Source organism: Equus przewalskii, chromosome 7 (genome assembly GCF_037783145.1).
Source record: "Equus przewalskii isolate Varuska chromosome 7, EquPr2, whole genome shotgun sequence".
In the NCBI taxonomy this organism is placed as follows: Eukaryota; Metazoa; Chordata; class Mammalia; order Perissodactyla; family Equidae; genus Equus; species Equus przewalskii.
This window is the reverse complement of record NC_091837.1, coordinates 37,409,621-37,424,638: the sequence shown is the minus strand read 5'-3', so window position 1 is coordinate 37,424,638 and position 15,018 is coordinate 37,409,621. Positions and strand designations below refer to the sequence as shown.

Below are 15,018 nucleotides of genomic sequence, written 5' to 3'. Positions count from 1 at the left end.
AGAGCTCAAAACACAAACTTACTAACTTACTGTACCTTAAAAAAGGGAAGTTAACAAAGAGAATCAAGGGTTACATAATTTTCCTCAGTAGACTTTTCCGTCTCCAGCCAGTTCAAGCCCAGAATGCTGGTGCAGGATGGAAGGCGGTTCCTCCCTCTCTGTCCTCTTGATGGAAACGCCACTTCTGAATGGTCCTCCCCACAGATGGAAGATCATCTGCCTTCTGGTCAGCGTTCCAGCAGACCTCCCTCACACCTGGATAACCGTGAAATGAGAGACCCAGACACAAGGGCGTCTCCCAGCTAGCATCACATTTCTCTAGATCTTACCTAGAGAACAAGAAAAAAGGAGATTATTAGGAGAAAAGGGGAACAATATACTCTCTTTCCCAGGAGCCATGACAAGCAATAAACTGAAGTAAAAACAAGAGTTCTCCAGAATGCACAAAGTGGATGCATATCTGAAGGAAGATGCTCATTCTTGGAAAGAACCCGGGATTTCCCAGAGCCCATTCGGAGTTGAAACTTCTCACAAGGGTGAATACGGACAGGGTCACTGGTCTGGTTTAATTCCGGTTCTAGTCTTCCTGACCAATGGAAGCGGGTACCTGTGGACCTAGCACTAGTGACGACCCCACAAAGTTGGTCAAGCCCCTGACTCCTCTCATGCTGCGTCTGCGCAGTTTTCCTCGAACAGTAAACGATTCCCTGGGTTTGGGTAAGCTCAGGGGCACGCCATGTGCACAGGATGCCAGGAGGTGTGCATTCTGTGTCTGCGGAATGACAGGACCCAGCAGGGCTGCCGGTCTGCGAGAGCGAGCCGCGGTGGAGGGCGCAGAGCCGGGGCGAACTAATGCGTAAAGCGCACGGGGTTGGAGAGGCCCAGCTTCTCCCTGCGCGCGGGCGCCGCGGGTGGGGGCTCGCGCCCGCGCCGACCCGGAGCCGCCGTCCCATTGGCCCAGAGACACGCCCGTCCCCGAGTGGGGCTTCCAAAGTTTCATTGAAGGTGGAGGAGTGCGCGCCCGCCCGGGAGCCGGGGCTGCGCGCAGGGGCGAGGCTGCACCGCGGCGGGCGGGGGACGCGCTGGCATCTGCACCGCGTTCGGTTTTCATTTTATTTTTTTAAATTGAGGCCGTGGAGGAGGGAGTTGGAGCCTGACGCACTGCTTGTGCGCTTTCCTCTCGATTTCTGCCCACGCTCGCACGGTTCCTCCTAGTGAGGGAGGGACTCGCAGCGCCACCCGCGGACCAAGAGCGCGAGCCCCGGGCTGTGGGGGATGGTTCTGCGCGCCTGGCCGCTCCCGCCCGGGTCCCTCCGGCCCGAAGCCGGGGGGTGCAGAAGCTGAGCTGCGCCGCCGCTCGGGGACCCGCCGCGGGGCCGCTCGGGGCGCGCGGGTGGCTGCGAGAGCCCGGGCCGAGGGCGGAGGGCCGGGCGGGCAGCCGAGGCACGTCGGCTTCAGAGGGGCTTCCGCGGAGGAAACTCCTTCAGCGCCCGGAGCGACGCCCCAGGAGCCAGGCGAGAGGACAGCACGCCCTTCTCGCCCCCGTTCCTCGCTGCGCCGCCCCGCAGGACCCTCCCGAGTGCCCCCTCCACGGCTCCCGCCCCGGCCGCCCGCGGAAGAAGCCTCCGCCGCGGGACTGGGGATTCTGCGCTGCATGGGCCGGCCGCGGCGGGTCGGGCGCCTGGCGAGGGGACTGCCGAGAGCCTGGTGAGGGGCTGCGGAGAGCTGGGTGAGCGTGCCCTCGGGGCGGACAGCGCGGCGGCCCTTGGCGAGGCGATGCCCCGGCGGCTGCGAGCCGCCGGCCGCAGGAGGCCCTAGGCGGGCATGGGCCTTGCGCCCCAGCCCTAACGACCCTCGAGCCTCGCCCCTCTGCTCGGACTTGTCGGACCGACGCGATGGCCTCGGAAGTGGTGTGCGGACTCATCTTCAGGCTGCTGCTCCCCATCTGCCTGGCAGTAGGTGAGTGTGGTCCTCTCCCCTAGGTTACTTGGGAATGGCGGAGGGGGCTCCTGGCGGGGGAGGGGGGGTCCGAGCAAACCAAAGTTAAGGGCTCTGGGATCGGTTCGGGAAGCCCGCGCCGCGGTCCGGGTGCCAGCGGCGTTAGACGCGCGCTGTCCCAAGCTCCACAGCCTGGCGATCTCACTTCCCGCGCTGGGGCGCACCATGGGGGCTCTCTTAGCCGTCTAGTGGCAGAGTCTGGGTGACCTGGGGGGGGGGGGGGCGGGGATCGGCATGTGCTGGAGGCTGTGATGAATTTGCTCACACGTGGATTTTCTTTCGTGGAGTATTGACTTGTGCACAATGGATGCAAATCTGCTGCAAGGCGGTTGTAGGTGCAGGGCAGGACCATACTAGAACCACCCCCCCCCTCCCTCGTCGGTCCCCAGACGCACAGCGCGCTGTGCATCCAGAAGGTACTGAAGCCCTCTCTCCCCCTCCCCCTATCCCAGCAAGTGTCATGGAAGAAGTGGGGGACTGGCCGCTGTAAAGAGTAGAGGAGGGAGAGGGTACAGGGAAACAGAGCTTTCAAGTTTGTTTGTTTCTTTCTTTCACCTCCACAAAAGCCCTGCAACCAAAGCGCCGCACGCTGAGGCTCTAGACCACCAAGACCGGTCCCGCCCTCCAGGCGCCGCCCTTCCAGATCTTTAAAGGGCTGGAGAGCGGGACTGGGGCTCCCTGGGACTGGCGAGAGTTAGGGGCGGGCCGGAAGGGAGCCTCTGACAGCTGCTCCAGGATCTCTATTTCTGCAGGGCTGGCAGAGCGGTAGAAGCAACTGGGTGTCAGGTCTGAAGACACTGGCAGCCGCTTGGAGGGAGGGAATTTCTGAGTTCCTCTCTTCAAAATAGGCGGTGCGAGTAGCATTGCATTTAGAAAGAGAGCGTGGTCTTCGAAGAAACCACCTTTTTGCATTTTGCCTGAGGTTGAGGACTCAAGATCACACTTAAGCGGAATGTTTTGAGGTGCGAGTGATCCAAAGGGGGCCCTGGACTGTTTCGTGAGGGTGGATCCCAGCTACCGGGAGGATTTTGTAGTCAGCATGAACACGCAAGAAACTTCCGCGGAAAACCCGAGAAAGCTCTCAGAATGGAAACAGTCTGTACGTCGCAGGGTCCTGGGGCAGCAGGAGGGGCCAGCGCGCGCGTGCTGGCCTCGTCCTCTACGTCACCGTTTGTCTTGAGGCAGGACCACTTTTGCAGGGATCTTTGTCCTTAATATCAGGTAGATGAGGAGCACAGCTTCCACGAAGCTGACGTGGATCTCTCTCCGCTTGTTTAAGTTTGAAAAGAAAAAAGGTTTCGGGAAAGCGATTTGGTTGAAACAGCGCCGGGCTACTTCTGGGGCGTTACCCTTAGGTCGTGTCACGGTCTGGGACCGTCTCAATGCCTGGAGCGCCTGGCATCCTGCCTGGCACATTGGCTATTTGCCGAATGGAAGCTAGTGCTTGCTTAACAAGGGGATTTCAGCGTGAGGACCTGTTTGTGGTTGGCAGTGCTGATGGCGGAGGAGGGCTAGGCAGTGGCACTGGGTCAGGAGGCACTGTTTCCTCTCCCGCAGCCCCTCCACGCCCCACGTCACCTGCCCCCGCAATCCCTTTCTCCCTCCACCTCCACCGCACTTCTTCCCCTCCCTCCCCTCTCCGCGGGGTGGCAGCCTGCGGTGACAGTCGGAAGTTCGGCAGGTGATCGCCTGTGCCAGCTCGGGCCACTCTGTGACTTGCACAGCTGACTGAGCGACAGGCTGACCGCCAGAGACCTCGCCCTGAGCTTCAGCTCTTGCAGGACCCAAGCCCACCTGGGGTTGGGGCCGTGTGGTGCCGACTGGTTAGGGTTGGCGGTGTGCTCCGCAACGCCCTTCCCTGGAGCTGTGGGGCTCTGCCCTGCTGACGGGCGGGACGGGGCTCCCGGACGCGCGATGGCTTCAGAGCGGCCGGGAGGCTCCCAGGGGCGCAGGGCGGGGCAGGGACCACTGTCCCGCGGATGGAGTCCGGACACAGCCTAGCCCCTCTCCCCCCGCCCCCTGCCCCCTGCCCCCTAGCTTCTTCCTCCAAGCCCCGCGGGCCCCATGCAGTGTTCCCCGCCCGCAGGCAGGGGCCCGGGGGTAGGCTCGCTCAGGGTCCAGGACGCGCCTGTCCGCGCCGCAGCCCCGACCTTCCTGGAAGGAGAGCTGCTTCCAGGGACTCAAAGATGTCTGCCCAGCCCGCCCGCCCGCCCGCTCGCGGTCCTGCTTCCTGGCTCCTGGGGCAGCCCGAGTTGGCCTAGAGGAACCTTGGCCGTTTTCCCTTTCCAGCTTATTCCCCTGGATTCCCACATGTCTTCTGGGCACAGGGAGGCCAACCTGGGTGTGAGTGTGAGTGTGTGTGAGTGCATGTGTTTGTGTGCTCGGGGTGGGGTGGTATCATCTGTGATCTGGCCAGAGGGCGGTGGAGGCCCCCAGTTGGGTCTAGAGCCTGTTGCTTCACCTACCCTTGTGGAAGGCTGACCTGGGGGAAGGGGAGGAACATGGCCTTGGACCTACCCCTGCCTGGAAGAGATCCAGAGCTCCTGGGAAGACCAGAGGTCCGACCGCTTAACGGAGCCCCTTACTTGTTGGCCGCTCCTTAGGAAAGGCCACCCGCTTCCAAGGGTTACCGTTGCCGTTGCCTTCTAATCATTGTGATTGTAGGGACAAGAGGGGGCTGAGTAGGTGTCCCTTGATTTGAGCATTCAATTCTCTTCTACAGGAAGTGGATATTTTCAAGGTTATTGGAGGGTTTTCAGATCCGCCTATTCCCAAAGTGCTACTATATCAAATATTAAGGTTTCCTTAACATCCTGGGCATGGGAGTCAATGATCTGGTTGCCATTAGAATCGATTTTTACATTTTAGCCATCTATTTTTATATCTGGGCGAGGCAGCCTTCAAGGCCAGGTCTTTGCAGAAGCTCGTGTGTTCTGTTTAAGCCCATTGCTCTAACATTGATGTGCACATTATTTTTCACAGAGATGCCCCAGCCTTTTCACCTAAAGATGGATGTTAAAAATTAACTGCCATTGTGTTTAATCTGATGCTTAAGGTTTTTCTTTTTCGCTGTAAAAGAAGTTCACAGAGAAGTGATAAGTGAAATCAAGCCTCTTATGTGCAGGTGTTCTGTGGCTCTTGTGTGTTAAAACAAAACCATAATATAATATATTGTTTGCTGTCCAAAGTGAACATCTAGTAACAGATATTCCCACATCAATAGAAACTGGAAATTTTAAGGATCTCCAAAATTGTCCCTGACCACTTGGGTAGTCATTCCGATTTTTTGTTTCATACAAATAATGTGTGAAAAAAGACAAAACCTTCCATAATATTATGCAGTCTTTAATGATTTATTATAAAAATATCTGATAATTGTTGAGCACATTAGAAATATTTGTATATTTATTTTCTTTTAGCATGATTCTACTGTATATAATACAGTATATGGATATGATTGACGTTTATGTTTTGAATTTACTCCTGGCTCGGCAATGGATTGGTGTATTTCTATTCACATGCTCCTGACCCATTCATTCCATCTTGCCTCATGTTGCTTGGAGTTCTAGAAGAGCTGACTTACCCATTTTTCAGGAGGAGAGGAGGGAGCCTGGTGTGGACAGACAGACTGTGGGAGTATCACCGGTTTCTGCTTCTCCCAATAAAGTGAGTGGGGCTTAGGAAAGAACAGAGCAGAACAGGAAGCTGTGTTGCACGCAAAAAGAATCAACCAACCAACTAATGCTCTGAGGGAAATCACCCTAGGGTAATAGTGCACATCCAAGAAGAATCTCTAAAATTCCCTGTAGAAATAGTTGGCTTAAAATCTGAGCAGAAATATGAAGTCACTTTTGAAATATGTTTGGTATCGCTATCTAAACATTATTTTCTATTACATAGTTTCTTTTCCGTGTGTAGCATATGTCATTTTGAAATCACACTTACACACACCCGAGAATTACAAATGAAGCCTAATCAGAGGTCAGAGGCTCCCAGCAGTGGGGCTTTCAGCTGCTGAAGAAGGCGTTGACAGCAGTCACTTCTGTTTCTGTCGCACCTTCTCAGGCTTGTATAGGTAGATCATATTTATCACTTTCAGAAAGGAAAAAAGTAATAGTGAAAAGCATTAGAAATTTAGAGTTTAATTCTAAAATAAAATAGTCTGTAAACACAGATGGGCTTGATCATTTTGTCCCCTGGGCTGTGGAAGCTGGAGTTGGGTGTGTACCCTGTGGGTGGTCAGCGGGCGTGTCGCTTTGCAGGCACTGTGCACTTGTTAGTGGCCAGAGATAAGCCAGAGGTATTGGGTTCACCTCTGGGAGAGGAGGCTGATGTGACTTGGCAATTTAAGAGCCCTCCATTCACATCCTCTCTCTGCCCTTGACCGTGTGGTCCTAGTGGGTTCTCTGTGTGTGTGTTTGTGGGGGGTATTTGTTTTTTTGGATAGTTGTGAATAGTGTGCACTACACACCTTGTCACGCCTGCCACACTACAGGTGCTCAGAAAGGGAGGTCTTATTACTGCATTTATGAAGATGATGAGAAGAGCAGAGATGTTTGAGGAGTGTCTTAATAGAAATTAACAGACTAACAGGTAGTAACATGAGTCATAAGGAGACTGAGCAGGTACGTGGGATTCATATGAAAGCATTGTAGTACCTTCCTAGGGCCAAATTATGCAACTGAAATTTGGTATGTGTGTGTGGCAGAAGGATTTTTAATTATCAAGATTTTCCCACCAATTTTACTCAATATTCTATATATCTGCAGCTATATTCCAGTTAAATGATATGTTCTCCCTAGAACTATACTGACAGTGTTTACGTCTGTCTTTCTGACACTACACCATAATTTTCAGAGTCTTTATTAATGTGATTTTATTTATCTATTTTTATGCGGCATTTTCCTTTTAGATTCTATGCTACTTACAGTTAATTGTATATGAAGTTACATAGTATACTTTTTTCCATAAATGTTCAGGAGAACTTGCAATAGTGTAAGCACACCTGGATATTTAAGAGCAATTGATTAAGAACACTATGATGATACAATGTATATAATGTAAAACATTAAGTTTCGTAAGAATTGTAGGTTTAAACAGTTGTTTTGAGGACGTGGAATCCGGTAAACAAAATAAAGCAAATATCCCATTGAATTGAAGGTAAACACAAAGTTGTATTAGAAAAACATTTGAAAAATATTTGGCTGTAAGAGATAAGCCCGGATGAAGCCTATCCCATCCATCAGACCCTCCGAGTGGTCTTTCCGACCCGTTGGGGACATGGCGGCATCACGAAGGATGGGGAGACAGGAAGCCACATATGAAATAGCTGTGAAGAGAGCATCAGACATATAGTTTTTAACATCTTCATGAGTTCTGAAGTGACCAATAATTATCTAACGGGCTTAGAGGTTTTAGCTAAGTCATTTTTAAAATTTAAGAGTGATAAACAATTTTTAATTTTGTTTATTGGTGGGGTTTTTAAAAAAATCTATGTATAATAGCAATTAAAAAAATGTTTTTCCAGGATCCTGCAGAATATACGATTTTTGTTTGCCTTGTTTTATCAGATAGGATGGTGATGTTTTCTGATTAATAGCCTGCTATTTTTGAATTCTCCTTTCTTGCTGTATTGGTAGGCACAATTCTGTATTAAACTAGGATATTATGGATGGATGCATTTAAACTTTTTTGTATATGAACTTCAAATTTTAAATACATTTTATAAAAAAGCATGGATTTGGTGTATCTGTGTGGTTAGTTCTAGCTTTCTGTTGCAATTTCATTAGTCATCTGGGGGTGACGGTTTTGCTAAGACTATAGTTGCTCTCTTAGGGAGTTATTCATTCCATTGCCCAAACTCAAATGATTCTCCCATCAGTATTTTTCCCAACTCTGAGCTCTCCGCCCCCCACCCCCATTTAGACCTGACTCGGTCGACACCAAGCATTTTATCTTTCTCTGCAGCCCTCTCTGGTGTGCTCGGTGCTCCATATCAGTCCACCCCTCCTCTCCTTAACCCACACATGAACAACAATGTTGCCGCTGCCGCTCAGGTGCAGGTGCTGTGCAAATCGAGTGCCTGCTTTTAGATGTTTCTCTAGTTTTGTCTGTGCTTCTTCATCTTGGTCAACAGAAGTGTTGGCTTGGGCTCACATTCTGTGTGTCCTACAGTGCTGGAGAACCTCAAGCCTCCACCTTGGCATCTTGCCCCAGTTCCTCTTTCCCATGTGCTGAGCCGCATGTGCCTTCCACAGCTCAAAGCCCCCCAGAATCTGGTCTGCACTTCAGAGTACTTGGTGCATTTCTCATTCCAGCCTCCCCTCAGTCAGATCAGGCAAACCATCCTTGCCATCCCCACCTTCAGTACCGTGCTTGGCCGTCAGCACAGCACATTTGTATTACTGTCCTGGTAGCAAGTTAATTCTCTTCTCCAGGTGATAGATGGTCCTCTCAGTCAGTTCTAAGCAAAGATGCTTCTGTTCTTCACAAGTCCTCTTTTCAATATAGGTCAGGGTAATGATGCTTAGATACGAAAACTTTCTTTCTCTTACATGATAGTCAAGATGTAGGTGATCCAAAATTGGTATGCGAACTGTGCTCTGTGAGGTTGCCCAGGGATGCTGTCATTGCTTTGCTGTCTTGCATGTATTGCCTTCATCCCCGTGGTTCAATATTGCCTGTTCCCATGTCCCCATCAAGCTGAAGGATGGACGAAGCAAACACAGAAGGGGCACTCCTTCCTCACCCTCTAAAAACACAACCTGGAAGTTGCATGACTCATTTCTGCTCACATCCCATTAGTCTGAATTTAATAATATTATTCACTTACCTAAATGCAAGGGAAACTGGGAAATGTCATCTTTATTTTGGCTGGCTATGTGCTCAGCTAAAAATGGGGGGAGCGGTTCTGTTGCAGTGATAGAGAACAGATACTAGCATACAAATATCAGTCTAGGCCTCGTGTAGATGAAGGTAGCTTAATGTGCCTTGCAGAGACTCTTGACTTTTCTACCCCACGAGCCCCACTTTGCTTCTAGACCTATAACTAGGCTCAAGTCCCAGCAGGCTCCTAAGTATGAGGTACAAAGTGTGGTCCATGAGGAGGTGGGCTACACTTCAAAAGAACAGCTTGATTTTCTCAATTTATACAGAGAGAAATCTGAGAAATGTGTGGGAAGGGGTATTAAGGGTGTGGGATAATGGTGGAAGGAGCGTAAAGTTGGATCTGGCCAAATTTACTGATATGGAACCACTATGCAGAGATTCTGGAGTCAGTGTTGTTACTCCAGGGCTTAGAAAGGGCTCTAACTGGTTGGTTGGCTGGAGCATGGACCAAAAGGTGACCTACGCCAAATGAAGTTGAAGTGTCAGACCTACCTTGCTATACTGTAGAGGAAGGGATCCGAAAGTGGAGGGAGATTGGAATGGCGGAGTGGATTTATCAGGTAAGACCAGCTTGCCCACCTTGGGAGGGTCCACAGGACACACCCTTCTCCACAATCGTGAAATATTGATTTGGGAGGGGAGCCCCAACATCCTTGAAGAACTCTGTAGGTCAGAAATTACAGTGGGAACTCCTGCCACTAAACTGGGGATCCTTAAATATAATGAGGATATTTGGATCCCGTGCACCAAGTGGCCCACTTAATTGCCAAAGGCGAGGTGGGTATAGTTACCATCATGGACAGCAGAGTCAAAGCAATACTCAGAATAGTCTGACTCGCAGAGACCTAGGGCATTGGCTTGTTGTTCATGGCGTTATGAGAAGCGAAATAGATCAGCAGTCTACTAAATTCTGACTTGATCTGTGTAAGTGGAAGAGTTCTACGTCAAGTGAACAAAAGTCTGATTTGAATCCCCAACACAGAGAGTCGTGCCCTCTCAATCAACTCCCAGACTTGCTCCAGTTTACAGACTTAGAACCCCTTGAGCGAACGGGAGACTAGGTCCTCCTGAGGAAGGACCTGCTACGCTGCCGGTTACACTTTCATTTCACTTTTCCCTCCCCATTTCTGTGAGTAACAAATCTCTTCTTTTAAAGTGTAAATATTTGTGGAAGGGTGACTACCTGTCATCTGTATGCCAGTGTAAGTTAGTTCACATAGCTTATTTTCCTCCTATCACCTGGTTGAGATGGAATAGACATTTTAACTGGGTGGGGACAGAGAGTTGTTCAGTGGTGAATGCAAGTATGGTCTGGATCCCGGGGATATTTTTTAGGGACTCATAACATCACTGGGCATTTGAGGGCTTACCAAGAAGAGTTCCAATACCAAAAGTAACACATCTTTCCTAAGGCTAGCTCTGGACACAGGAAGAAGAACATACAAATTCTTTCTCTTCCTCCTTTTATTTATATTGGGGTGTGTGTGTATGACTTCTGACATCCAAGGGGACACATACTGTTTCAATTAAGAGCCCAAGCTCTAAAACCTGGTTGTTTAAGTACAGATCTTGGCCTGTCATACTAGCTGTGAGACCTCGATTAGGTTGTTTGACCTCTCTGTTCTTCAGTTATTTCACCTGTAAAATGAGTTGATAACAGTACCTAGGTAGGGTTGTCGCAAGGCTTAGATGGCAGTGCTTGTAACATGGTTGGCAAAGTGCCTGACACATGGTAAGTACTCAATAAATCTTAGGTTTAATTATTAATTCTAGACTCAGAATTTAGGCATTATTATTAGTCAAAGGTTAGTTTGAGCACCTGCTCGTCAGGAGCAACAGTTTCCACGGGTGGATAATTCGGAGTCCCAGTCAACTTCCAAGGAAGCTTTGGGACACAGCCTTTTGTTCTAAGTTGTGGACTGTCTGGTCCTTCCCAGCCCCGCCCCCACACCATTGGCTGTGCTGGAAGGCCTGTGTGCTTTGTTCATTGTTACCTTTGAAACAGCGTGGCATCTTCTCACCTTCTTCATTCTCCTTCCCAGGCAGAATGAATGCTTTCCTCTGTTGTTCTAGGGCACTTGGTTCAGAGTATCACAGGGTTTTGTATTAGTTACATGATCACTCTCTTCCCTTTTATGCATCTGCAAGCTCAGGGACCCTGTGTAATCCCTTTTGATTTCCCCAGCACTAACTTACTGCCTAACATTTAGCAGATGCTTAAGTTATATATATATAGCTGTAGGTTTTCTAACTGCAAAGATTGTGTCCGATTGTTACACTTCAGCTGTCCAGCAAGGGCTATGACACAGTGAACACTGGAGAAGTATTTGCCCGTTGTTTAATTAGCGAATTCATGGACAAAATTTTTTCTCTTGAATAGCACAGAAGTCTGAAAATAGGGAAATAGAGTTAGGTCTAGCTCTTATAGCGATTGGTTTTTCTGTCTTTGAATGTGAAATTCCTAACAGTCTAATTTACGCACTGTGCAACCTTCAGAAATGTGAATTTTACAGTATGGTAATTAATGCCTTTACTTGCTTTGCAGTGAATAGAGAAGGAAAACCCATCTGATGATGGTAAAGCTTGACTGGAGCGTCGTCCTTGAAGTGCATATTATTTTTTAAAATGTTTTCAGCTCTCCTGGAACCACACAAATCGATCTGTTTTCTGTTGTGGTCAAATCTACTAGGTCAGCAGTTTTGCCTACAGGAGTAGAAAAGGAGGAAGAATGTAGAACCTTAAGAACCTGATAATTTTGAACCAAAGTTCCGTGGAAGTGAATTGTATATCTGTGCAGAACTGAGTCGTCCCTGCTTCTGCCATTTCTTCCCTCCTTCTGCGTTCCACAGACTGGACCTGCCTGCCCGCAGTGTTCTGCCTCAGCCTTGCCTCAGGAATATGCGCCCCTGCTAAGAATCTGGGCAGTGAATATTCTGGAAAGGGCCTTGGTCTGAAGGTCTAAGAAACGTCTTGATCCTGTTAATAATGAGCTGTGTGACTTTGCCACATCATGAAACTCTGTATTCCTCAGTTACATCATCTATGAGATGGGGTGTTCAAGGCTAAGAAATATTTTCATGATTCTCCAGGAATATTTCCACATGTACCTTTTTTTCAATATTAGAAGGTATTACTGTAAAGCACTGCGTTTTTGCCAACACACCAGAATTTTTATATCTAAATTGTTCTGGTCTCTTAATAACTATCGTATTTACATTGTTTGACATTTGACCTCAAAGAAATGTTAGCAACTGCTAAGGAAACTAATTTAGTATCACGTTTGGTATTTGACTGAGGATTTTCAGCCCAGTGGTATGAAGGAGAGACAATCTAGTTAGGTTTTATAATCCTCATATTTCGGTGATAATCCCTCACTTGCTCCAAACACAGAACCACACACACCACGCATCATCGGTGGTGATCATAACGAGAACAGCAAAATGCCTGGTCAAATTTCCCTTAGAATTGGCTGTATGTGGCTTTGCAGAAATAAAGGAATTTTACCACCCATAGTTTATGATCAGACATGCCTAAAAGGAAAAGCAAACCACTTAGAATTATTAATTGAAACTAAATGAAATTGTAGGGACATAGAAATATAAGCAAGATTTAATTCAGAAAAAGATGTTTTGAGTAAAATATTCATTTTTATCACAAGGTATAGCATTTCAATGACATTGTCAATCTGATCAGTTCTTAGCTAGACAATTCTATTATCCAGAAAGCGACTAGGAGGAGCACAAAATCTACAGGTGTGTAGGTCAGAGTCACAGCTGAGGGCAGGGGCCAGTTCCCACATGCAGGTGCCGCTGTCACCTGGCTTCAGAGATAGCTATGGGAGTGGGAGCTTCCTGCACTTCCTCGCCTCCACTCACTCCTCCTCCTCCTCCGCCCCTTCCTCCTCCTCCTCCTCCTCCTCCTCCTCTTCCTCCTCCTCCTTTTTCTTATTTAAACTAAAGACTAGAGCTTGCCCAGCCAGGCTAATCCTGACTCTTGTTGGCCCTGGGGCCTGAAGTCAGTGCAACTGGTAAGCAATGAAGGTTCTTAGCTAGAGCCAGGCCCCCCACCCCTGTGCCAGACAGAGTTGCTATGGTACACGGCCCCTGGTGGGTCATCTTCAGGCAGGAGAGAGGATTAAGGATCAGACAACAGGCTATGGGAAGAGGGATAGTCATAAAATGGGATTTGTTTCTGGGGAGCCAGTATTTTCAGAAACCTCCAGCTCCCTGGAGTTTTTCATGAACAACCACAAACTTCTTTAGCAGTAATTTTCAAAGCATCATCGTTTTTGCTCTTGCATTTCCTTAGAGTCACATTGCATTTTTGATCCATGTTGGCGTTGCCTAACAACTCTACCTCATTCGTGGGGCTCAGCTTATAATTACTTTGGGCTGTGTTCAAGCATTAAAACCACCTTCAACATGCAACAATTTCCCACCATCAAGGTTATTTAAAAGGGATGTGGCACAGGTCCCAAAGCATTTCTTAAATTGGGTATCAAAAAGTTTTGAGCAGGGGCTGGCCTGGTGGTGCAGTGGTTAAGTTCACATGTTCCACTTTGGCGGCCCGGGGTTCACCGGTTCAGATCCCGGGAGCAGACATTGCACCACTTGGCAAGCCATGCTGTGGTAGGCATCCCACATATAAAGTAGAGGAAGATGGACACCAATGTTAGTTCAGGGCCAGTCTTCCTCAGCAAAAAAAAGAGGAGGATTGGCAGCAGATGTTAGTTCAGGGCTAATCTTCCTAAAAAAAAAATTTAAGCAGTTATCTTTAGAATAGAATACATCTTCCCACGGTTATTACCTAGAAGGAAACAACTCTCAGATATTATCTTGCCCTTATGACACTGTTGGGTTCCGATATTCCAATATATCCATACTTCAATTTGCATATTAGATCCACTCCTGGAAAGTATATTCTAATGTAGTTCTGGCCGTCAATGAGGGAGCAGAGTACTATGTCAGATAAAATCTGTTTAGAATATAAATTTGAATATGCACATAATGTATTTGCTTGAGAAGAACACATTTCAGGTGTAGTTTTAATTGTCCATTGGTGACTTTGTTTCTTTCAAACACTGTTTTTTTATTATCCTCTGATTTTGAGCAGCTTTTCTTGTTCCCACCCCCCATGAGATCCATATACATTTTCCAGAATTCACTAAAAGAATACTGTAACCCAAGACTGTTCCATAATGTGCCCAGCTTTTCCTATCTTAAAATAGCACTGACTTTTTGTTTACTCCAATGTCAAAGAAAACTCATGTCTGGTTTTTTGTTGATTCACATCTCTTTATCACTTTTGACATTATTGCTTTCTAGGTTTCTTTTTTGGCTATTGTCCAAGAGGAGTCTGACAGTTTTTAAAAATCTCATCTTGAAGTTCTCTATGATCATTTATATCTTCCCATCTGTGTATTTCTGGCTCAATTATTGGCTTTCATCTCCATCTCAATTCTCAATAAAAACATGAGAAGATTTTTTTGGTTACCTAATTTCTTCTGTCTCCTTAAAAATTAAGCAACACGGTGACAATGTCAAGGAGAGACTTAGAAGTTACTCGTGGTGTCTGAGCTCAGTGCTGGCCCCTGGGCACTGGTTTTCCTTGCTTCTTTCCTTACAAGATCACTCTGTACTCCGCACTGCGTGCCATGTGAGGGGTCTCAGCTCTTAGGATTCTTGTTTCCGCACTAACAATAAGCTATTAGATGTTTGTTAAAGGTCTTTGTCATTTATTCATTCATTCTCGTGTGTGTATTTCGAGCAAAAGTAATTCAATTGCATTGCTTCGTAAACACTCATCATTTAGCACCACAGTTCTTCTGTCTTCTTGATGTTGTTCCTTGAATGAGTCCAGAATGAACACGTGTTTTGGTTTGTTGTCAGCAGTTTTCTCTAGAGAGCGCCACAGATGTCTGTCTGATGTGTGGCTATGTAAATACGGGGAATGGCTGTCTTTTATCAGGTGGAGGTTAAGGTTTATAGACGCTCGACCCAGAGCCGATCCTGGGCACAGATGTGACATGCGCACACACAGTTCAGCACTATCCCACCACCCCTTCCTTGCCCTTCAGTAACAGCTGCTTCCCCAGCTCCTCTTTCCTTTCCCTTCCTCCGCAGGCTTCCAGGG

At 48.0% G+C, this 15,018-nt stretch overlaps 1 protein-coding gene across 12 annotated transcripts in view; it reads left to right on the top strand.

The window, feature by feature from the left end:
- Nucleotides 1–1,420: 1,420 nt before the first annotated feature.
- The window catches only part of PIEZO2 (piezo type mechanosensitive ion channel component 2), a 418,984-nt gene continuing 405,386 nt past the window's right edge, over nucleotides 1,421–15,018 (top strand). For all 12 annotated transcript variants that reach the window (XR_011541935.1, XR_011541934.1, XM_070627457.1 and 9 more), the window contains exon 1: nucleotides 1,421–1,959. Coding sequence is in view for 10 of the 12 variants with exons in the window: in XM_070627457.1 (XP_070483558.1) it covers nucleotides 1,896–1,959 (64 nt within the window). In the remaining 2 variants the exon portion in view is untranslated. The remainder of the gene's footprint in view (nucleotides 1,960–15,018) is intronic.